Source organism: Ooceraea biroi, chromosome 5, assembly GCF_003672135.1.
Source record: "Ooceraea biroi isolate clonal line C1 chromosome 5, Obir_v5.4, whole genome shotgun sequence".
NCBI classification, from domain to species: domain Eukaryota; kingdom Metazoa; phylum Arthropoda; class Insecta; order Hymenoptera; family Formicidae; genus Ooceraea; species Ooceraea biroi.
The window spans coordinates 8,363,380-8,389,354 of NC_039510.1; the positions used below are offsets into that span (position 1 = coordinate 8,363,380).

At 39.7% G+C, this 25,975-nt stretch overlaps 1 protein-coding gene across 1 annotated transcript; it reads left to right on the top strand.

The window, feature by feature from the left end:
- The first annotated feature begins 21,677 nt into the window (after nt 1-21,677).
- LOC105283782 lies at nt 21,678-23,974 on the top strand. Its single transcript, XM_011346820.2, has 6 exons — nt 21,678-21,777; nt 21,843-21,935; nt 22,330-22,533; nt 23,091-23,265; nt 23,340-23,464; nt 23,715-23,974. The coding sequence occupies exons 1-6, from the start codon at nt 21,678-21,680 to the stop codon at nt 23,924-23,926; spliced, it is 909 nt and encodes a 302-aa protein (XP_011345122.2). The 3' UTR covers nt 23,927-23,974.
- The last annotated feature ends 2,001 nt before the right edge of the window (nt 23,975-25,975 follow it).

Sequence of the window (25,975 nt, forward strand, 5' to 3'; positions counted from 1 at the left end):
GCGCCGCTTGGATTCCTTTAGAAACATCGGACCTGCATAGTCTACCCCGGTATGACTAAATGGTCTTGAAACAGTTACTCTATTTTCAGGCAAATTGCCCATTATTGCTTGCGGAATAACTGGCTTATGCTTAAAACAAATGATGCATTCGCGAATAACCTTTCGGGTGATAGAACGTACCGACAATGGCCAAAATCTCGACCTGACAACTGCTATGGTCGCCTGCAATCCCGAATGAAGGTTTCGAATATGTTCACGTTGAATCATGAGCTCAGTAAATTTATGTTTCGGTAACAATATTGGATGGCATGCTTCATAGGCCATATCAGAATTTTTTAATCTTCCTCCTACTCTAATCAAACCATTTGCGTCAAAAAATGGAGATAAAGATAACAAATTGCTCGAATTGCTGATAGGCTTATTTTTGGATAACTGAGCGTACTCCTCTGGAAACGCTTCTCTTTGAATGCTTCTGCAAACAACAATTAAAGCTGCTGCTATTTCCTGATGCGATATAAACTCTCCATTGAATTTACGCCGATGTTCAGGAAGGAATCTTAAACAACGTGCGATGATTCGCAATATCTTGTGTAAATTTGAATACTTAATTAATAAATCATTAATGATAAAAACAGTGACCTTGGAAACTGCGCTTATTATACATTCCTGTTCCGAATGAGCGTCTAATGTACTTGAAAAATTGCTCGGAGGCCAATGATGCTCTTCTACAGCGAAAAAAGAAGGACCATTCCACCAAATACGATTGTTCATCAAGTCGTGAAGAGTGGCTCCACGAGAAATGATATCAGCGGGATTATCGTGTGAAGATATGTGTCTCCATTGATGTGCTTTAGTGAGTCGCTGAACTTCGCCGACTCGATTCGCGATAAAGGTTGGCCACTTGCGTGAAGATGAAGATATCCATTGTAATGTAATTGTGGAATCTGACCATAAAACAATTTGTATTTCGGATAAATCAATTGCAGATCGAACTTTCTCTAATAATTGAGCCAAAAGAACGGCTGCGCATAATTCTAACCTGGGGAGAGTTATCGCCCTAATGGGAGCCACGCGTGATTTAGAGCATAACAACTCTGTTCGATACTCATTTAAATCAATACAACTTCTTATGTAAATGCAAGCCCCGTAAGCACGTTGACTTGCGTCGCAAAAACCATGTAATTGAATGTAGGTTGCTCTTGTACTATATTTGACTTGGCGAGGCAATTTCACTTCACTAATATAAAATAATTGTTGTCGAAAACTCAACCATCTCGCATGGAGATCTTGCGGTAAGGATTCGTCCCATTCTATATTGGATTGCCAAGCGTCTTGAATAATTAACTTTGCTACAACTATGATCGGCCCTAATAGCCCCAGTGGATCGAATAATTTTGAAGCGTCGAACAATACCGTGCGCTTTGTAATACGCCTAACATCGGACGAAACGTTACATTTAAACGTAAACTGATCTGTTGGCGGATGCCATTGCACTCCCAACACCTTTGGCGTGTCATCGCCATGTAACACTACTGTTTCATCAACGGCTCCCTTATGAGCCGGTGCTAATTCTGTGTGGTTCGAATGCCATTTACTCAACTCAAAATAACCTCGTCTCAATAATGCTTCAATTTGATCACGTATACGCTTAGCTTCATCAATCGAATCTGCCCCAGTAAGTAAGTCATCGACATAAAAATCTCGAAGCGCACACTCTGAACCTTGCGGAAATTCTGCTGCATGTTTCGCAGCTAAATCTTGAACGCATTCTGTAACTAAAAATGACGCGGAACCCGTACCATGCGTTACGGTAATCAATTTAAATATCTCGATAGGAACACTCGTGTCGTCCCTCCAAAATATGCGTTGCAAACTTCTTTGCGATTCATGTATCAATACTTGGCGATACATTTTTACTATATCCGCCGTGAATACAACTGCATGTGTGCGAAATCTCAAAAGAATCAAAAATAATTCTTGCTGTATCACCGGTCCGACCATCAAAGCATCGTTCAAAGATACTCCCGTAGTGGTTTTGCACGAGGCGTCAAATACCACGCGTAGTTTTACAAACTGATCGGTTTGCTTCCACACCCCGTGGTGCGGCAAGTAAAATGATGTGCTATTATCCTCATCAACCGACGAGACCTTTCTCATATGATCTAAATTAATGTATTCCTTTATAAAATTAACATAATGTTTTTTAAACTCTGGATCACGTTCAAATCGTCTTTCAAGTTGTATAAACCGTTTCAACGCGATTTCCTTTGAATCACCGATCTTTCGTAATACATCATCCTTTACCGGTAACTTTACAATGTAACGACCTTGTTCGTTAATTGATGTATAAATTTTGAAGTGAGCTTCGCAAGCTCGTTCTTCAACCGTACGATTTTCAAAACCGCGAGAAACCTCTTCTAATTGCCAAAACTTACACAACTGATCATGTAATTCCGTGTTACTTATTAACGCTGTTAACGAACGTATTTTTTGTGGTAAAGCCAACGAATTAAATACACGCCCAGCGATGATCCAACCAAGACGCGTTTTTTGTAATGTTAAACTTCCCTTAAACTCCTTGAATTGGCCAACACACAACAATTGCCAAAACAAATCTACACCTATTAACAAATCAACATCCGCCGATGAATTGAATTGCGGATCTGCAAGTTCAATATTACCTGGCAATCCAATCAAATGACGTTTCACGGAAACCGGAGGAATCTTTCCAGTTATCTGGTCCGTAATTATGCATTCAAAACTCGTGGAAAAAGAATTTACTCGTGATTGAAGAGTAACACCAACAATTTGATTAAACATCGTAGATGCATTGTTAATTCCGGTCACACAAGCATTTATTGATCGGGCCTTTAATCCTAATGATTCAAAAAACTTACGTGTAACAAAATTTGCCTGTGAACCGCAGTCAAGAAGAGCGCGACACGACTGACGTGCTCCTCCCTTGTCAATTATGTATACCACTGCGGTAAACAGCAATACCTGATTACATGCGAGAGAACTGTGTGCTGCAATCGAAGATTGTCCTTGACTTGACATTTCGGTTGCTTCCTTGGGTGACGAGGAATTCTTTGATTCCTCCTTTGGCTTATCCTCATTTTTGTCTTGACGATGTAATAATGTATTGTGCCTTGATCGACATATTTTACAAGCTCCGGCATTACAATTTGCCGCAATGTGTCCTGTGGAACGTAAACAATTGAGACATAAACCCTTTTTACGTATTTCGGCTACACGCCGAGCAATAGGTAATGCCAAAAATTCCTTGCACGAATAAACAGCATGTTCATCATTGCAAAATGAACACTTACCATTGTAAGTAACTAAATGTGATAATTGTTGCTTAGTATTACCTTGTGCATGATAACGAGTATTGTACCCTTTATTAACAACTGTGTTAACTCTAGTGGTTGTTTCCAAAACTTGACCGCGATGCGAAACAAACTCTGTAAACTGCTTAAAAGTGGGAATCTCCCCGTTTTTTAATGAAGATTGCCATTCCTTTGCTGTTACGGAATCTAATTTTGAACTAAGAATGTAAACAAGCAAATCGTCCCAGTAATCAACTGGTCTTTTTAATGCCTTTAATGCAAGTATATGTGTCTACATGCACCATCTGAAATTTGTCTTAATTCCTTTGAATTTTCTTTGACCATTGCGGGCAAATCCATGATGCCTCTAATATGAGTTTGAATGATAACGCGCTTATTATCGTATCTCTGTCTTAAAATATCCCACGCAACCGCGTAATTGCTGTCCGATATTTCTAAAGTCGCAATGAGACTGGCCGCATCACCAGACAAAGACGCACGTAAATATTGAAATCGCTGAATATTATTTAATGCCTTATTATCGTGTACAATAGCAATAAACATATCGTGGAACGGTAACCATTCCTCATATTTACCCGAAAAAGAAGGTAAGCTTATCTTTGGTAATCGAACACTCGCGGATGAATCTACTTTAGATTCTGATTGAGATGCCGTGGTATGTGACACACTGCTTGATGTGTACCTTCCGGATGTGTTCGCCAACAAACGCCGCATTTGCGCGCGCAATAAATAAAACGCATCTTCAAACGCAATTCTATCTTCCACTTCTTTATCATCTAAAGTCTCGATTTCCGTTTGTACATTATCGTAATCGCACCAATATGCATCTAACCGCTCCCTGCGTTCTTCAATATGTGCTATCACATCTGATGTAATCTGACTAATATTATTCATGAACATTTGTATACGTGTACACGAACCCTTTATTGTAGCTCGCTTTTTCTTAAGCGCGGAAAAATTTCCCGCCTCGGACGGTTGCGAATCGCGATCTTGAGACATGCTCACCAAAATGCGTAAATTACAATACAACAATAATGATTGGCACAAGCGTATTCAGTTTACCTGACCTCGTGTTGTGATGAAAGCGCGATTCTCGTTGATCGCCGCCGTGTATCGATGTGACCGTTGGAAGTTCCTGGAAGCCGCCCCGCTGCACTGCGCGGACTCGCTCGCTGATGATAACCTCCTGGTGTGGCGTCTGAAACTCGATATCGCCTTGTTGCTGCGCCCTTGTGGCACCCTTGGATTGTTGATAACACGTAACCAGCCTCGTGCCGGCCGTGATGCGTGAACTGTGGCTTGCTGCGTTGCGTCGCAGAAACCACTGTCGTTGACTCTCGATATCGCCTGATATCGCCTTGTTGCGGCACCCCCGTGGTACCTCTGGATTGACAAATGGTGATCAGCCCTATGCCGGTCGTAATGCGTAAATCATAGCTGGTTGCGATGCTTCGCAACAGCCGTTGCTATGCCGTTACTATGCGAATGTCTTTTGCAGAACGAGCCGTTGATTGTGCGCCAAATCGTTTGCCTCGAGTATCTTAATGTGTTTCCCGGACTAGAACCGGCTCGAAGGACCAATATGTTTTGTGAAGCTTCCGTGCCTCGTGCGCGGTGTCGCACCTTTTGATGCAATCGAGCCACGACCCTGTGTCGTGTCGATCCGCCGCGTCTGTAATGACGCCCTCGTCTCCACGTATTTCCAGGTGGGGCGAGAAAATATTTTGAGCTTCGTTTTACTTATTATATTTAGAGCACAAACGATTTTACTTTTTACAGTCCACTAATCGCACTATATAGAAATATACTTGGGCTGCTTCTGCTTCTGTTCGCATGCCCGTACGGACTCGTTCTGATTCTACGAGCTCGCGATCGCGTCGCGCGACTCGGGAAAAACAACGAAACGGCGACAATAGCCCAGTGACGTACGACGCCGCGAAATACCCAAACGAAATCATAATAAAAAAAAGCGATATATAAAAAAGTACGGAACAGCGTCCAAGAGCATTGTTCTTGCCATTTCTATTATTGTGCGGTTTGCCCTCTCCGCAACACCATTCTGTTCGGGTGTGTATGGTACGGTAGTTCGATGCACCACGCCAGACTTCTCCAGCACTTGTCTAAAATGATTATTAATGTATTCTTTACCATTATCAGTATTTAATATTTTTATTCTACAACCCGTTTGATTTTCTACGCGCGCCTTAAATCTTTTAAACACGTTAACTGCTTCACTGTTTTCCTTTAAAAAGTATACAAACTTTTTTCTACTAAAATCATCGATAAATATCAACATATACCTCGCCCCGCCAAACGATCGCGTTGACATTGGTCCGCATATATCGGAATGCACAATATGCAATAATTTTTTAGCTGGCTTACCTACAGTCTTAAACGGTAACCTCTTACTTTTACCTTCCACGCAAAGTTTGCATTTTTGAGTACTTATCACGCAGTCTTTTAATCCGTCTGCCAGTTTCTTCTTTAAAAGATCCATCGCTCTGCGGTTGAGATGTCCAAGCCGTTTGTGCCAAAGGTTGTCCTGCTTTGATGCTTCGGTAACTGCATACGCCAACTCGTTCGCCGTTTCCAAACGATATACACCGTCCTGAAGCTTAGCTCGTGCGAATATGCGTCCTCGTGAGTTTATAACCTTGCAGCCTCCTTTGTTAAATATCACTTTGTGTCCTTTTTCCACAATTTTGCTGACTGATAGTAAGTTTGCCGCTAAGTCCGGTACATACAACACTTCTTTGGCATTTGTTGGCCTCTGCTTGCTTCCAAGACGTACGTTAAGTGTCACTGTGCCTCTGGATATGGCTGATAAGTTTTTACTACCCACGGTAGTTACTGTCGAGTCCATCTTTTGCTCATTTTGTAACCAATCTTGATTTGCCGTCATGTGCGTCGATGCGCAAGAATTCAGGAACCATCCTGTATTGTTTGAACTCGATTTGACTACTAAAAATGCACTTTCACTTGTATTGTCCTTATCAGATTCCTTCTTTCGATTCTTGAATCTGCATTTTACAGCGAAATGACCGGGCTTGTTACACACGAAACACTTCTTTATCTTGGCTTGATTTTTGCCGTGCTTTGCGTTTGACTTTGAATAGAACGCAGCTTCTTGTCCCGCACGTTCGGTACCTGTGGGTGATTGCACGTCCTGTAAAAGTTTGATTTTCACAGAGTCGGCGGTAATCGCTACACCTGATCCTTCCAACCCCATAAACATCGGTTTATATTTCTCTGGCAAGCCCGCGAGCATTAGTGCAGCAACCATTTCATCCTTCACTTCGAAGTTGAGCTCCTTGAGCTTGTATGCGGTCGTCATAATCTGATTGACGTAGGCTTTCACTGAACCGCAATCCTGCAGCTTTGTTGAGGTTAATATTCTGAGCAGACCTACCTTCCTGGTCAATCCACTGTCTTCGAAGGTGTCTCTTAATTTATCCCAAGCTTCCTTCGGCGTAACTGTGTTCTGGAGATGGCTATAATTCTGCTTCTCAACACTTAAAATAATTTTTGCCCGTGCCTTTGTCATCCGTTTGCTGTCCTGGGTGTATTCAGATCGTCCTTCCACACAAACCCATAAGTCTTCGCTTTGGAGATATGCTCGCATGACAAATTTCCACGTTGTGTAGTTATCACGTCCCGCGAGTTTCTCGATGTGATTTATACTCGTTGTTTCCATTGTCGTTGGATGTCTTTGTGCCGGTTGCCGCGTGCGTACGTTAGGTTAACTTTCCTTTGTTCGCCGGAGAACGTTCGTAAAAGGACCTCTTGTTAACAAATATATCAAATATTTCGTCTAATGCACTGCATATTTCGTATTTGCAACTCTGATGCACTGGGCCCATAACCTGTTGGGCAGATTATTTTAATAATGATACAATGCTTTCACTTCGCGTGCTTCGCTTAGCCGCCATAGACGAAATTTGACGAAACCGCGCGGAAACCGAAAAAAAAACAAAAACGCACACAATTCGCAACCGCATAAAATACGATCCACCAATAACGTAAAACCTTCTAGGCGTCAAACTTAAACTAAACATATTTGAATTTATCACACCAACACGTACAAAGAAATTATTCGAATTTCCTTATTTTCCATCTTGACATAAACATGAATTTCAACAACCACTATCCTACTAAAAAAAGTCAGATTATGTATACAAATTCACGCGCGGGAAATGTACTTTTGATATAGTATACATACAACTGTCGGCGCGGAAGAAAGGTGAACTACAAAGGTGAGAAGTTTAAAATAAGAAAAACGGCCATTTCATTTGCACCAACCTAATATATCTTTTTTCACTCCAACTTCTTACACTACATCGCGTCGTACACTTGTACACCGACCGGCGGAGATGCTGTCCGTATATCCGTGTGACTTAACATGACGGTCGGGTCGATAAGTTAGAGTTTTCTAATGTAGAGCCTCTACATATGATCGTTATGTGTGAGTCACACGGATATACCAACAGCATCTCCGCCGGTCGGTATATGTACATGCTATCTGGTGCACGCGAGGAAACGGAGCTGCTGCCATCTCATTGAAAAGATCGAACTGTACAAACGACGTTGATGACGTTTCTTAAGTGAAATTTGCCAATTTCAGACTTTGCATCGTCATATCTTCGCTCGTAGGGCACGTAGAAGAAAAATGAAAACACTTTTATTACATAATTCGACCCCAAGCTATCCACTGAGCCTCTCTGAACTTGATCCGTTCAGCGGTTATTGAGATCTAATAATCTGAGTGTCTGCGAAAGCGTTGCTTCGCGTAAAAGTGTTACGGTGCGGTCTCGCTGCGCGTATACCCAGATAGCAAAATCTGAGCAACCAAATTTCGAGCAGTGCTTGCTACAAACTTTTGATACCAGAAAGGCAACAAATTTGAAGCAAGATCTGTTTTCTGGAATTATGTTGTCAAATTGCTGCCAGAAGTGTGACAGAGCCTGCTGTCAAGCAACACGAGCAGATTTACAGCAAAAACCGCGCAAAGCCTGCGCTCATACCTGGCAACAGATTGGCGCCAGAAACCGAGCAGGGTCTGCGCGCAAAACTTGAGAGCAGATTGATAGCAAACACTGAGCAGACGTTGCACCCAATCAGCTGTTTAAATGGCTTTTATATATGATCTATTATTGTATATTGCTATATTAATAGTTTTCTTTATTCTGAAGAAGGAATGTGGAAAAAAAATTACATAATTCGATAAAATTTATATTTCATTAATTTAATTTTATTAATTAAATAATATTAATGTTATTTATACAATTTATATAAGATTAAAATCAATCTGCTCTCAATCTGATAGTTTTAGAAGACGTCTTACCGGTAAAAAATGTTGCATGTATATCCATGCAGAATTGAATATACTTGTACAAGATTATACATAATCTGTGCAGAAAATATATAATTATAAATGAAAAGTATAGAACGTTATATATATTTATATATAAATGCAATAACTGCTACATATAAGATGCGCACTTTGCATACTTATATATATAACGTTACAATGTTTTATATATAATTATACATGGATCAGTATTTGTCTAATATATAATCATATATAAGTCTTATGCATCATGTATAAATATACATAAACACAAGTATGATTCAGATGCATTCATATATAATTGTATATGATTCTATATAAACTAGGAATATGTGTTTTCGCTCCGCACCGCTATGTGGTGCACACGTCGAGTTCTTATTCGACGTTAAGATTTAGCCTGACAGTTATATAATAAAGTTAATATACACGCCTTGGCATATTAATTTTTTTGAGAATTGTTGCGCTTGCGGCACAGAGACTCCCATGGACGTCCATGTAGTTTACGCACGCAAGCAATTTGAAGTTCGAAAAATTCAGACTTCAGATTACAATAAATAGTATATTTTACTACTTACATATCTTTAATAATATACAAATTATATATCATATCCATTTATATATAAGCATATCTATTTATATATGGACAAAAATGATATATAATTTTGTATAACCAGTTTTGTCTGATTATATATAAAAAATTTTTTACCGGGTTACAGGAATATAAGACGTCTTTTAATGTTATCTGGAAAATTTTGCGCGCAGATCCTGCTCGGTTTCTGGCGCCAATCTGCTGCCAAGTTATGAGCGCAGACTCTGCGCGGTTTTTGCTGCAAATCTGCTGCTATTGCCTGACAGCAGACTCTGTCGCCAAAACACAAGCTGAATGCGGACACAGGTGGCTACGGTTTTGGTATGGGTTTTTGATCAAATTTGCTACCAATCTGCGCGCAGTCTGCGATCAATTTGCTTACTGGGTATACTTGGCGCGAGACACTACCGTGTCTCTTGATGAGAATGTAAATTTGTACCTACCTAGATAGCCAAGTCTGCCGAAAGCAGATGATGCCAACTATCTGCTATCAACTATTGCCAGCCAAAAAACAACAAATTTGATACAGAAGTTGTTATTAACAATTAATTCGACAAATTGGTGCCAGAAATGTAACAGAGCTTGCTCACAAAATCTAAGAACAGATTGGCGGCAGAAACCGAGCAGAATCTGCAAACATGGCTTGAAGTCAGATTGTCGACAGAAACCGAGTAAGATTTGCGCACTCTAATTGCGGAATCTAACGGCAGATTGGCAGCAGAAACCGAGCAAGATCTGTGCGCGCGGAATCTAACAGCAGATTGGCAGCAGAAACCGAACAGGATCTGCAGCTTTTGACACTATTCAAATTTACACGGCTAGGAATATGCGTTTTCGCTCCGCACCGCTATGCGGTGCACACGTCGAGTTCTTACTCGAAGATTTAGTCTAACAGTTATATAAGTTAATATACGCGCCTTGGCATGATAATGTTAATTTTTCTGAAAATTTTTGCACTTGCGGCACAGAGGCTCCCATGGACAACGTCCATGTAGTTCACGCACGCCGCAAGCAATCTGAAGTTTGAAAGCAAAATTCGGACTTCAGATTAGAATAAATTAACAATAAGAGAGAGATTATGCAATGAACTGTCAGAAAGACACATCAAGCCAAATGTATTTTAATTTAACACACATGGTAATATAAAATGCCAATTTATAGTGTATTAAAAGTAAACACATACTTTAACATATCGTAAATATGAATGGCCAAAAGCTGCAGATTCTGTTCGGTTTCTGCTGTCAATCTGCCGTCAGATTTCGCGCGCACAGATCTTGCCCGGTTTCTGTCGACAATCTGACTTCGAGTCTTGTTAGCAGAGTCTGCTCGGTTTCTGCCGCTGATCTGCTCTCAGATTCTGTAAGCAGGATCTGCTAACATATTATAAGCCGTATGCGGACATAACGGATGCCAATCTGCTAGCAACTTTTGTGGAAATCTGTTGCCAATCTGCTAACATATTGCTCGCATTTTGTTGCTGGGTATTGTATATAAGTATGTACATGCGTAAGTAATGGTAAAATTAAACCAAATGTTTAAATAAAGAAATACTTAAATGAAATTTAAGTAACTAAAATTAGTTCACCACTAAATCAGTATGCAAGGATGCTAGGCGTTGAATTTTTGCGGAAGCAGGGAACAATAGTGATGAGATCATATACTTTCATGTGAAGATTCTACTTTAGTACTAGCATATTTATCGTGCTGCCATGTGTGTAATGACTGGACAAATTGATTTCCTCGTAGATTTTCTGTATCGGCAGTACGAGTCTTTTCAGCTTATAAAATAGTTTTCGTTTTCATGCCTTATGAAACGATATCATATCAAACGTGTTGATACCGGAGAGGTCCGAATTCCGCGATTTGTACTTTACTCCGAAAAGTAATAAAGGAGTCGTCTCACACTGTGAGGATTGTAACGGCGATTGATTGGAATTACTAGATCAAAACACGTCTGACTCTGGCAAAGGACAATGACTGACTGTATATTTGAAAACTTCTACATACATTCGCATGAGAGCGATATACTTATACACATATGTATTAGAGAGATATGAGTGACATTCGCGTTGTGTCGCTATCGTATTGGCGCGAGCATGAGACATGTAATTCTCAAATTCGCCTACTAGAAAACGCGCGATAATTCCACCCTCAATAAAACGATATAACGATACTTGTATTATATAATATTATTATACAATTGTATAATAATTTTGTTTTTCCTTCATCTTTTATAAGAAAATCACTTATTCTTATTTGTATGACATTAGGAGATTGAATGTACATATAAAAATAATTTTTATTTTATTTCTTTTTTCAGGTGCGAAAATTATATTCGACAAGGAATATTTGAACTAAGACAGGAATTTACTGTAAACTTTGGACATAAAAGAAATAAAGAAGAAGATGAAGAAGAAGTTAATTGATTTAAATGAATAGAAGCTAAGAAAAAAATATGCAACCTGTATAAACTTGATTAAGGTAAATTTTTTATAAAAACAAACACAGCTGTTAGAGTAGTTAGTTTTGGTTTTCGCGCTTCGACAAGTACATTTTCAAGAAGAGTACAGCATAGGACATCTCGCGTTAAATTGACCATTTAGTCCTATTATTGTTTTCCTAAATTTCTTTTGGTCGCGCGTCTCGTCTCCGGTCGGTCAGTCGTTCCGACGAGCTCCGAGCGTTCGCATATTGTACTCTCTGTTCACGGAATAAAGTTCAATTTCATATAAGACAAAGAAACAGTCTAAGTCTCTCATCCTGCGCGTTTCCCAGACAACTATTACTGCAACAGGTTATAGGCCCAGGGCCACGTTGCACTGTGTAAATTGTCTGAAGGAGAGATTGAGATAGTTCCGCGAAAACTCCGAGAAGTCGAAGTGTGCGGTGTTCTGCCACGTGGCAAGTCGATTGCGTTCGCCTTCGTGACTTATCTTGTGTGTGTGTGCCGTGCATGCCATCCAGGCTTCACGATGACCGAAGAACTCACGACGAAGAACATCACAAAGCTCACCGGGAGCAACTATCAGACCTGGAAGTTTCAAGTTGCTGCCCTGCTTGTGGCAAACGGCGTGTACGATATTATTTCGGAAGAGAGACCTATGCCAGGGGAGGAAGCGGCTAATCAAAACGCACGCAAGCTATGGGTAAAGGACAACGCAAAGGCAATGGTTTTGATATCCACGTCCATCGAAGAATCGCAACTCGAGTGCTTGCTAACCTGTGCGGGCGCGAAGCAGATGTGGGATCAGCTCAGCGCTATCCACGAGCAGAAAATGGCCTCGAATAAGCTCGTCCTCACCCAACGTTTCCATGAGTACCGTATGTCCACCACTGATTCCGTCGTGCAACACATCGCTAAAGTAAGGAACATAGCCAGTGCTTTGCGTGACCTTGGAGAGAACGTCTCCGAAATCTCAGCAATGGCCAAGATTCTCGGGAGCTTGTCTCCGAAATATCATGCCTTGCAAACCGCATGGGATAGTGTCGCCGCAAATAATCAAACGATTGACAACCTGCAAGAGAGATTGATCAAGGAAGAAAGTCGGCTCACGATCAAGGAAGATCACGCCAGTGCGCTAGCTGTTACAGGCAAGGATTATAAACGCAAGTCATCGGAGTCCAATGTAAACAAGGGGCAGAAGGGCAAGAAGAAAGACAAGGACTTCGAGTGCTTCTATTGTCGTAAGAAAGGACATTTCGAGCGAAACTGCCGAAAGAAGAAGCAGGATAGAAACTCAGGACAAAGCAAGACCGGTGTACAGGAAGGTGCGTTCATCACATGTTTTGAGAGTGATCAACCGCATACCAGTCGATACATAGAACCAACCGGTGAGCAGGTAAGAAAGCTATTGGAAAGCGATACCGCAGAAATCTGGATCACCGATAGCGGAGCATCTAGACATATTACTCATAGACGAGACTGGCTCAATGATTTTCGTTCAGTAGACAATGTCTCAGTCTCACTCGGTGATAACGGTGTCTATCACGCTTTAGGTTCAGGAACAATTTTTATTGAGAGATTAATCGATGGTACCTGGCACAATGGACGCATTGAGGATGTCCTCTATGTACCGCAAATAAAGAAAAATTTGTTTTCTGTAGGCGTGTGCATGACAAAGGGCTTCGACGTGTATTTCCGAAACAAACAGGTCTCGTTCCTCAAGAATGGAGAGATAATGGCACAAAGTGTCAAGCAAAATAATGAAATCTATAGAATGTTTTTTAAAGTCGTTTTCAAGGAGGAGGCCAACGTATCATCAGTAACTTTACAGACTTGGCACGAGCGACTTGGGCACGTTAACAGACGGACACTGAAAGAGATGGCTGCAAAAGGACTCGTCAGTGGAATTAAATTGTCACATGCCAATGACTTCTTCTGCGAAGCATGCCAGACTGGGAAATCGCATAGACTTCCATTTTGCCAGCGAGAGCCCGACAAGTCGTTGCGACCCGGAGAGTTGTTCCATTCCGACGTCTGTGGCCCAATGTCCGTGGAATCCATCGGTGGTGCAAGATACTTCGCGAACTCGACAGCCTTATAAGAAATCAGTTCGGACGGACAATAAAAAGGCTTCGCACGGACAATGGCCGCGAATACTGCTCCAGAGAATTCAAGCAGTATCTAACGAAGCGAGGTATCCAACAGGAATGCACAGCTCCATTCACACCGGAACAGAATGGAAAGGCCGAGCGCGACAACCGGACAGTCGTCGAGAGCGCTCGGATAATGCTCTGTTCGAAGAATCTTCCCCGAACGCTGTGGGTGGAAGCTGTAAATACGGCGGTCTATGTCTTAAACAGGACTCCATGCACCCAAACCCCAGGAACAACGCTATACGAAATGTGGACAGGTAAGAAGCCAAACCTGTCTCATTTAAAGATTTTTGGATCAGATGCATACGCTCATGTACCCAAGCAACTTAGGACGAAGTTGGAGTCAAAGGCGAGGAAGGTCATCCTCGTAGGATACCAGGAGGGAACTACCAACTACCGCCTTTATAATCCAAGTACCAGACGTGTATCAGTAACGAGAAATGTTACGTTCAACGAGAAAACAGTGTGCACAACACCTTCACGAGAAGAATTCGAAGTGTTCGAACCTGTCTTGCCGAAGGATCAAGAGAAACGAGTTGAGGAGAACGACGCCAGGGCAATAAGGCCAGCGGATGAAGGAGGTTTGGTGGATGAGATTCCCGCCGATCACGGACCCATGGATGAAGAACATCCGCTGCCTTTAGCCCAGCGCCAACTTAGAGATCGGTCAAGCATTAAACCGCCATTGAGATTCGAGATTAATATTACCGAGGCCAATGCACCTGCGACATATCAAGAAGCTATAACAGGCTCGGATGCATCGATGTGGGAAAAGGCGATCGAAGACGAACTACATGCTCACAGGGATAATGGTACCTGGATCATAGTGCCAAGAACTCAAGATCAACGACCCATCGACTCTAAGTGGGTCTTTAAAATTCAACGGACAACGTCAGGAAGCGTCCAACGCTTCAAAGCGCGTTTGTGTGCGCGAGGATGTAAACAGAAAGAAGGACTGGACTACACAGAGACTTTCTCGCCCGTCGTGCGGTATGACTCTGTGCGCGTCCTGCTGGCTATTGTCGCGGAGAAGGACCTTGAACTTATACAGTTTGACGTGAAGACAGCTTTTCTTTACGGAGAACTCACCGAAGAATTGTTTATGGAAATACCAGAAGGCCTGACCGTCGGTAACACCGAAAAACAGGTTTGTAAATTAAAGAAGTCACTATATGGTCTTAAACAATCTTCCAGATGCTGGAACCAGAAGTTTTCGAGTTTCCTGAAGAAGTTCAACCTGAGAGAAAGTACTGCCGACCAGTGTATTTTCTTCGGCCATGTTAAGGGAGTTGCAGTCTACCTGGCATTATACGTCGATGATGGGCTGATAGCAGCGAAATCTCGAAGCGTGCTTGACATGATAATCCGTTCATTACGCGAAGTTTTCGAGATTACACCAGGGGACGTAAGCGTTTTTATTGGACTGCAAATCGAGCGAAACAGGCAAGATCGTACTATGTTTATACGACAAGAATGTATTATGTTTACTGTATATAACTGCAGATGTATAATGTTATGCACACGTTTTAACACATTTATTGCATGTCATCGGTGATCATCATGGCGTAGTAAACCACATGAATGTGTTAGAATACGTAATATCTTGAAATTCAATTTATAATAATTTTTGGAATAGTCTCGATCAATCATTTCATCAGTAACATAAAACGCATAATGTATTCTCAGACTTATTCCATCCTGGAAAGTACATGGCTGGTATAAATAAATACAATGATTAAAAAGTATGTGCAAGTCTAAACATGCATGTCTATAAATCTTTTCGTACGAGAGTTTTGCAAAGACTTTCTCATCATTATAGATGCTTTATTCCCTATACATGATATTCCTACAAGACTTCTCCAGCACACAAGAAGCTAGAGCTGTTGACTGATGGATAGACGAATCTATCCATTAGGAGGCATACGTCAAGCATTTACTTGATAAATTCTCAATGACTAAGGCCAGGAGCGTTAGCGTACCTGCCGATCCGCATGAATTGTTAACTCCAGCCGAGGAAGATGATTCTCCTAGTATTAAAGTGCCTTTTCGCGAGGCGGTCGGATCACTCATGTTCCTAGCCACAGTTTCGCGTCCCGATATTACATTCGCGGTGAATGCAGTTAGTCGATATCTAAATTGTTATAATAATAGTCATTGGCAGGCCATCAAAAGGATTTTAAGATATTTGCAAGGAACGCCCGACTTAGGTATTGTGTATGTAGGTGACGAAAGTGAGTCACAACTCAAGGGGTATTCCGACGCGGACTACGCTGGCGATCCTGCGACTAGAAAATCGACTACTGGATTTACTTTCATTTTGGCCAACGGGCCTGTAACTTGGACATCTCACCGTCAGAAAGTTAATTACGCTCAGCACGACGGAAGCGGAGTACGTCGCTGCTGCAGCTACCGCGAAAGAAGCCGTATGACTTCGTAGATTGTTAAGCGATCTCGAATGTCAGTGTCAGGGCGCCACTACGTTATTCGTGGACAATCAAAGTGCCATTCGTTTGGCAAAGAATTCTGAATTTCACCAACGGACCAAGCACATTGGCATTCGATATCACTACGTTCGAGAAAGAGTTCAAAACTCTGAAATTCATGTCAATTATATTCCAACTACCCTTCAACGAGCGGATATTTTTACAAAACCACTACCAAAAGAGCGTTTTAAAGCTCTGGTATCACAATTAAGGTGCTTTTTCATGCTGACGCCCGACGCTCGATTCAGGCGTCAAAGTAGGTCACGTGGTTTTTCCAGCGTCAAATGGCAAAAGCTCAACTATGTTTAGCTTTGATGCTCGACGCTCGTTTCAGTCAATTCAGTTGTCAAGCCAAAGTTGCAATGCCCTGTGAATCGTTCTGACTAAATAAGTGTGTAAGTATTGGTAAAATATAATTACACGTATTTGAACGTGTATTTACATGAAACTTGACATTGATTCTGGTGTTCGTAGAAAGCGAACTGGATTCTCAAGAGGTAAAAATCTGTAATTACATTGGTATTAATCTAACCTCCAAATATAGTGTTTGTAAAATGTTAATGTTCGTAATATATGCGTTCGAGCACCGTGTGAATAAACTAAAAACTGACTGTATTTAATAACAAATGATATAACTTATTATTAACGAAAAACGATACGTATTACACGAGCAGTAAAGCGCGATGCGAAACTTTGCATCCGAAGCGAACAAGACGCAATGTACAAACCTAAGATTACTTCCTGCGCGCGCAACACAAAAATAACTATAAAAGCTTTTCTCTTCCCTAACCTAATACTAAAACTAAAATAACCATTTATCTGGCGCTAAACTCAAATGATTCAAATTGCACATACACAACACTCCCTCTCAATTTTACATCACTAAATACTTAAAATTACAACAATCCCAAATATTCTCTTAACTTAATAAATCTGTCTCTAGTTATACCTTTGGTTAAAATGTCTGCCTTTTGAAATTCCGTAGATACATATTTAACATCAATTATATGCTTACTTACAAAATCCTTAACAAAATTATACTTAACATCTACGTGCTTTAAACGACTGTGTTGCCACTTATCTAATAACCGTATACAAGATTGATTGTCCTCATAAACGGTGATCGGTTCCTGACATTTATAGCCAAAGTCCTCGAACAGATTCTTCAACCAGATGAGTTCAGCTACAGCGGTGGCGAGTGCGATGTATTTCGCTTCAGTTGATGACATGGCCACCGTTGTTTGCCTTTTTGTTGTCCAGCAAACTACTGCTCCAAACACCTCGAACAGAAAGCCAGAAGTGGACTTTCTATCATGAGAATTTGCCCAATCCGAGTCTGCAAACCCCACTAAAGTTGAAGCTTTATCTTTCCAATAATGTAGACCAAGGTTTATCGTTTCCTTGATATAGCGTAAAATACGCTTGAGTCCGTTCCAATGCTCTTCAGTTGCATTGTTTTGAAAACGACTGTAATAATTTACAGAAATACTTAAATCCGTCTTGTGTTGAGCATCACGTACATCAAGCATCCTATAAGTTCGCGGTAAGGTTTTGTTTCCGTGATAGACTTGTCTGGATCCGGATCTATCATTGCAGGTTTGACTTCCATTGGTGTTGACTTTCCTTTACAATCTTCCATATTAAAACGTTTAAGTAAATTTAATAAATAACAAGACTCTGATAAAATAATTCCATCTTCCTTCCTGTCAATCTTGATTCCAAGGAAATATGATATTTCTTCAAGATCTATCATACAAAACTCTCTTGCCAATGAAGCTTTTACTATTTCAAGTTCCTTCTTGTTATTGCTAGCGATGATGACATCATCCACATACAATAATAATAACGTTTTGGAACCGTTCTTCAACCTTACGTAAAGACATTTGTCATTTTCCGAGGCTTTAAAACCGAGTCTCTTAAAAAATTTATCAATGCGTGCATTCCAAGCTCGCGGGGCTTTCAAACCATATAAAGTTTTATTTAACTTACAAACAAGCGAAGGATCCGCCTGCAAACCTGGTGGCTGTGACATGTATATTTCTTCTTCTAGCTGGCCGTGAAGGAATGCATTCTTCACATCCATTTGGCCAGTATATAAATCTTCTGCATTTATAATGGCTAGTAAAGACCTGACTGTAGTAAGTCTTGCGACCGGAACGTAAACTTCGTTGTAGTCAAATCCTCTTCGTTGTGCACATCCTTTAACAACTAGACGTGCCTTGTATCGATCTATGTTTCCTAGTTCATTTCGTTTAATCTTGAAGATCCATTTGCAAGCAATGGCACGTTTACCTGGAGGTAATTTCACTAAAGTCCAAGTATCATTCTTTTTTATCGCGTCCAATTCTTCTTTTACTGCTTGATACCATTCCTTTTGATTATCTCTATCTTGAATGTCATTATAAGTCTCAGGTACATCTTCAACATAGGCTTCCGCGTTTAATGCCAAAACACTATAATCCTGGAAATAACTAGGCTTCTTCCTCTCTCGAGTACTTCGTCGTAATGGTGTTTTTGATGTTGTCTCTTCCATAGACGATTCTTGATTGCCTCCCTCTGCATCCAACCAGTCTACATTTTCGTCATCTGTTTCAGTGTTCTCCTGATCCTGCTGATCGTCCTTGACTTCTTCGTCAGTCGAGTTCCGTGTCTCGTTCATAAACCAATCCGCATCAAAAACGTTAGAGGTTAAAAACGGAAATTTGTCCTCGTCAAAAATAACATCTCTTCCGAATAAAATCTTATCTTCGAGTGACCATAAACGATAACCGTTTACACAATAGCCCATCATTACGCACCTATTGGTCCTGGAGTCAAACTTTCCTCCAATCAAGGCCTTTGGTAAATGAAGGTATGCTGCACATCCAAAACTTTTCAGCTTCTTAAGGTTTGGTCGACTGCCGTACCATAACTCTGCCGGAACTTTGTTTTTCAAGGCTTCCGTAGGACTCCGATTGATCAAGTACACCGCTGTTAGCACCGCTTCCGTCCAGAGCTGTTTCTGCGTCCCAGATCCTAATAGCATACAGCGTGCCTTTTCAGCAATCGTTCGATTCATCCTTTCCGCGACACCATTTTGTTGAGGTGTGTACCGAATAGTGAACTCAAATTGAATGCCACATTCTTCGAAATAATCTTTAATCTCGTGAGAAATGTACTCACGACCGTTGTCGCATCTGAAACGATTGAGTTTCATATTAAATAATGCTTCCGTCATCGTTTGATACATTTTAAAATATCGAAACACTTCAGACTTCGCAGAAAGTGCATACGCCACGGTAAAATGTGTGTAGTCATCAATGAATGTCAAAATATAGCGTTTTCCGTCATATGACGTTGGTGTCACTGGTTCGAACAAATCACTGTACACCAACTGCATAGGTCTCGTAGCTCGCTTCCGTTCGTTATTGAAAGGCAATCTTGTCTGTTTCCCTTCAACACAAGTTAAAAAATACACTTGACAATTCCTCTATGTCACTTCCTTCAAGACCATCAACGATGTCTTTCAGCTTCCGTAAACCAGTTTTACTTATGTGTCCGAGTCTGGTATGCCACTTTCCAAGACTTTTCGCAGTGTCACACATAACTGCTAAATCAGATGTAAACGAAAAATTTACTTTGTACAGTTTGTGCTTCCTATCTGCCACGGCTATTACTTTATGTCCTTTTAAAACAGTGCCTTTTCCATCTTTAAAGATGATTGTGAAACCATTAAGTTCCAATTTACGAACTGACAATAAATTCAATTCTAAACCTGGCACGTACAAAACTTCTTTAATCGTTACATTAACAGTGCCATTTTCTGTGACAGATTTAACAGAAATGTCACCAACCTTTTCTGCATTTAAGACCACACCAGACTTGGCAATTTTAATGTTAATAGGTGTCTGTAACTTCCTGACATTTTGAAGATAATCTTCATCACTCACCAAATGTTCCGTAGCTGCTGAATCCAGGCACCAGACGATTTCTTTACTTATATCATCAGCGTGCGCTGTAAAGCAGTACTTATCTTCATCGTCTTCCTTGCTCTTACTAACAGTTGCTGCTACATTCGCCTGACGTGTCATTAGCTTTGTCCTTTGGTGTTGAGCAGTTTTCTTTGGACACTCCGCTCGAAAATGTCCAGCTTGTCCGCAATTATGACAGGTTAATTTACTTTTATCCAAATTAATCTTTGCGTTTTTGTTAAACTTTCCACGACTAGCCGCAAAAGCAACAGACGATTTGGGTCTCCTTTAGGCTGTTTAATACTCTGTTTCTTTAATTCTTCATCACGCAAACGATTCTTAACGAAACTCAAGGTTATGGTTTCTGCGTGTACAGTTTCTATCGCAGTTACGACCGTATCGTAATCACTAGGCATGGTTAACAATAAATGGCATGCTACATCCGTTTCTTCGAGCGTTGCCCCTGTCGAACGAAGATCTCGTATTAAACCATCAAACCGTAAAAAATGAGCATCCATGGTGTGCTTCGAAGGATCAAACTTCATAGATAAAAGCGCTTTTCGGATCAATAGTTGACTTGCAACACCTTTCCGTTCAAAAGTATTTTGAAGCGTTTTCCAGATGTCGAATGCTGTTTTCTTGTCTTTCACACATTCCAAGTGACTATCGGCTATCCTTTGCACAATCTGTGACTTGCACTTGTTATCCATTTTCTTGTAATCGTCAATCTTCTTCGCCCTTTCCACCAGGGTTCCTTCCGATGAGTTAACCTGCACTATCTTTTCTTGTACCGATAATTCCGTGTGTTCAATGAGGTCCAATTCGTCTAACAGGGTCTCCATGCGAAATTTCCAATTATTAAAATTTATTCCGTCGAACAAAGGAATCTTGTATTTCTCGTCCGCCATGACTGCTTCTTTTCCGTTATACACTATTTCCAGTCAAAAACTTTCCACGGCACCGGAACTGGGCCCATAACCTGTTAATGTTCGTAATATATGCGTTCGAGCACCGTGTGAATAAACTAAAAACTGACTGTATTTAATAACAAATGATATAACTTATTATTAACGAAAAACGATACGTATTACACGAGCAGTAAAGCGCGATGCGAAACTTTGCATCCGAAGCGAACAAGACGCAATGTACAAACCTAAGATTACTTCCTGCGCGCACAACACAAAAATAACTATAAAAGCTTTTCTCTTCCCTAGCCTAATACTAAAACTAAAATAACCATTTATCTGGCGCTAAACTCAAATGATTCAAATTGCACATACACAACATAAAAAAATAGAATAATTAATGATACATGATATTTTTCAACATATTTAGCAAATTCGTATTGTATACACCTGTGGGATGTGTGAAGAGATTTGCGAAAAGATTGAAGGCCATCAGTGTCTCGAAGGCTATAACAATGTGTACATCGACAGGAATTATTATTTTTATCCTGCATTAGGTACGCAATGCATAATTATTTTTATTATGAAGTTAATTATACAAATAAAAAAATGCATTTTACAGATGATAGGAAGACAATTATTCGCCAGAGTATGATGCCAGACAATACAGAGAACATTGTATTGGATAATGAGGAAAATGTAAATCCGAATATACGTAAGTAACAAAACATTACTGTTGAGGATATATGAATAATATTGTTTAGTTCGTGTTTGAGTCGCGCGTATTTATTTAGTGAATTGTACGCATGCGCGGTTTTTTCTTTTGTCGACGATTCGCGCGTTTTCTTCTTAGAGAGAAGAACGATTTCGCTCGAGTTCTCACGCTTTGAGTAACGTGCCACATAGTTTTTCTTTTCATTATAATCTTACGTTCAAGTATTCAATAAAGTGTATTATCTCCTCACGGCTGATTTTACCTCTCAGGAGTCCACTGTGTATCCTGTATTGTATATAACCTGCTAAAACCGTAACAATTACGAAACTTCTAATTTTACTAAACGTTTTTGAGAATCCTTGTTGATAAATCCTTGCTATTAATCATTTTGAAGCTAAGCCGGTCAGAGCCACAGAAAAAACTACTGAAGTATCTGCAAGGAATGTAAGAAGCAACAAATTGACCAATTTAGAGGTGGAGATCCTCATTATAGAAGTACAAAAGAGAACTCCTTTATGGGATTTTTCATTACCCCTGGAACAAAGAAGTCGAGAAACTGTGCAGCGTCTCTGGGATGAAGTCTCGAGGGAGTTGAATGGTGAATAATAGTATATAAAATGCTCTTTATTGTATGACGCTCTCAGTCTCTAATAGGATTTAGGCTTACATAGCATAGCACTATACATATACGCATTATACAAACCCACACAGCACAAATGACTGTTTGCTGGCTGATAGTCGGCATTTTTCAGTCAACTGGAAGTCAACTTTTTAAGTCGAGATTTAGTCAACTATTTGTTGGATGGTTTATTGTCGACTTTAATTATAGACTGAAAATCGACCTAAGGTCGACTATTTTCGAAAGTCGACTTCTAATTGCCATAAAGTCAACTTATAAGTCCACTTTTGACTGACTGATAGACGACTATAGTCGAGTCATTTGTCGACTATTAGCTGACTATAAGTTGACATTCAGTCTGACTTCGACTTTTTAAAGTCGACTTTAGACTTCTTCTGCCGACTGACAGTCAACTAACAGTCGACTTGGTGCTGTTTGGGAAGTTACTCTAAATGACGTAAAAAATGATAGATTTTAATCTGAGGTGGGGTCCACTTTCGAAATAATTATTAAAGATTTTTGTATTTCCTTTATAGGCAAACTGAATGTAGCAAAAGTTAAAAAGAAATTTAAAAGCTTGCGAGACACGTATAGAAAAATTATTCAAGGACAGCAGCATGCAAGTAGTTCTGCAAGGATTGATCCCAAGGATCCCAAGAAATGGAAATATTACGTGATGAATTTTCTACGCGATTCTTGCCTGATACGACCGTAAAACTTGCTTTTTTCAAATATTAATAAGGTGTTGGTTTCGTTAATCATAATTATTACTATTTTGTTTGTAGAACCCAAACAAATGTCACTTGGGATTCTGTCAACGAGGGTTCTCGAGAAGACGAAATTATTTCCGATGTAGATATGTCAAACGATGTCGACAGAGATGCTGATGAAGATTGTAGTCTGGCATCAGGTATAGAACATTCATCGACTTTCTAATGTAAATAATGAGTGCTTTCCAATTGCTTACACAAACGTACATGGCAAGGCACAGAGGTATTTTATTGACTATATATTATCTTGGAAGAAATTTTAGATAATATATAGCCAATAAAATACCTTTGTGTCTTCCCGTGTACGTTTGTGTCAAGCAATTGGAAAGCACTACAATAATAATGATAATGATGATTGCAATGACGATTATGATTACGATAATGTTACAGCTTCAATATACACACGAAAGAAGAGATCGCGCACAAATATAGCCAAAGAGTCTGAAGAAACTATAAGTGCAATAAACAGAATCGCGGATGCGATGTGTACAGAAGAGCCAAATATCGTCATACCTCCTCTCCCAGCATCAGATGAGGTCGATTCCATGTTGCATGCAACAGGATTGCAATTGCGCCGAATGCCTTATCAGAGACGGATGTAGACACTTTTAGACATTGTGCAAATGGTTCACACTCGACCAGTGAAGCCAATTCGGCTACGGGGCTCCCAGCAGCACCGAAGTAGTGGGGATGACACACACAAGAGAGAACGTACGTACGTGTGCGCTCAGCGCTTCGGCTGCCTTCGAGTAGTAGATGAGAGGCAACATTTGCTATCTCCGTCTAATCCTACCGAACCGTGTGACGTCACGAGACTCGCGAGCGATACAGCCGAAATCGCGGTTATATGTAATCAATATGTATAGATTATATATAATCAGCCAAATATGATTATATAAAAATAAGATGATATCACGCCAAACGGCGGATATTATTATGTATAATCCTGTAAAATTACATATGTCATTAGATCTTTTCGGATCTAATTATGTATACTTACGTCTGACTAAATTATGTCCATGTTTTCTCGGGTATATTATATATATGTTTTTGGTACATTTCAAGGACATTTTAAAAGACCTATATACATGCATATAGTTAAAAGCATTAATGATTATTTAATAGATATAGTTAGGTTTAGTAGTAAACTATATCGTTTTTTTAAAAACTATCAACGATTTAGTATCTATGGTCTATTTCGAGGACATTGATACATTGACAGTCAAAGGGTTAATATGAGAACATATAGATGATTTACATATGGACAATTATGAGGACTTGGATATATAAAATTCAATTTTTTATATAATTCAACACGGTTTGTCTTTAACAATGTCATCATGTATCTATATTTGATAACTATATCGTATTTTCCAAAATATTAAGATGTTTCTGTGTATGGGTCTTTTCGAGGACATTCAAATTGTAGTAAGAGATACCGCCTCATCAGACTAGATCACATTTGCACTAATCAAATAATTACTGTCTTGAAACCTTAATGAATGCCAACACTTAAATTCCAAAATGTACTTAATCATTTACGCGTCAAAATTAAGTTCAAAGGCCCCGAAAATACCCATACATAGAAACCTGCTAATATTATAGAAAATAAAATATACGTAGTAAATATATATGTATAGTGATATTGCTACCGACAAACGAGAATAATTAATGATTCGCAGTCTTCATATCTTTTTAGCGTTACAAACTTATTAAAACACAACAAAGGTATTGAAACTGGATTTTCTTGGACCTGATTATCGTCAGGTCCAAAACGTTGCAGTTGCAATACTTTTGTTTTTCGAATTCGCAATTCAGTTCTTTACATGTTTACCCACCGTTTGTCCTTAGCAATACAAATAGATATATTTGTAACCATCTTGTATGTTCCATAATATATACAGATTTCTATGTATGGGTATTTTCGGAGACTTTGAAATTAAATTTGAAGCTTAAATAATTAATTCCTTATTTTTGACTTTAAGTATTGACAATCACTAAGATTTCAAGACATTAATCAATTCATCACTAAAATTTCAAGATTTTATTCAATTCATTAATTGTTTAATTAATACAACTTTAATCTACTTAGATATTGAGAATGAAGCTCGCAATTTCCGTTGAAAGTTCCCGAAATTGCTCATACATAGAAACCTGCCAATATTATGGAAAATATAATATAATTAACAAATATATCTACATGGCGATATTGCTACGGACAAACGAGAATAAAGATTCGGTGCCTTCGTATTCTTTTCGGGTTACAAACTTGTTAAAACAAAAGTTTTGCAATTGTAGCCGTTTGGAACTGACTATGGAATGTCTAATTTTGTATATGTTTCAACAGCGTTAGTCCTTAGCAACAAATAATAATAATATGGACAAACATATTGAAACATATAAAGAATTGAGTAATGTAGAGTCAGTTCCAAAAAGTTCCAGTTCCAATATCTTTGTTTTAATAAGATTTTAACGCGAAAAGAATACGAACACTGCAAATCGGACGAGAACCGGTACTTTCAACGTGGTATAGATGTTGGCTTACGAACACTGCGAATCATTTGCTACAGACAAACGAGAATAATGATGCGGTGCCTACTATTCTTTTCGGGTTAAAAACTTTGATTTTCTTTGATGTCTCCAAATTGTAC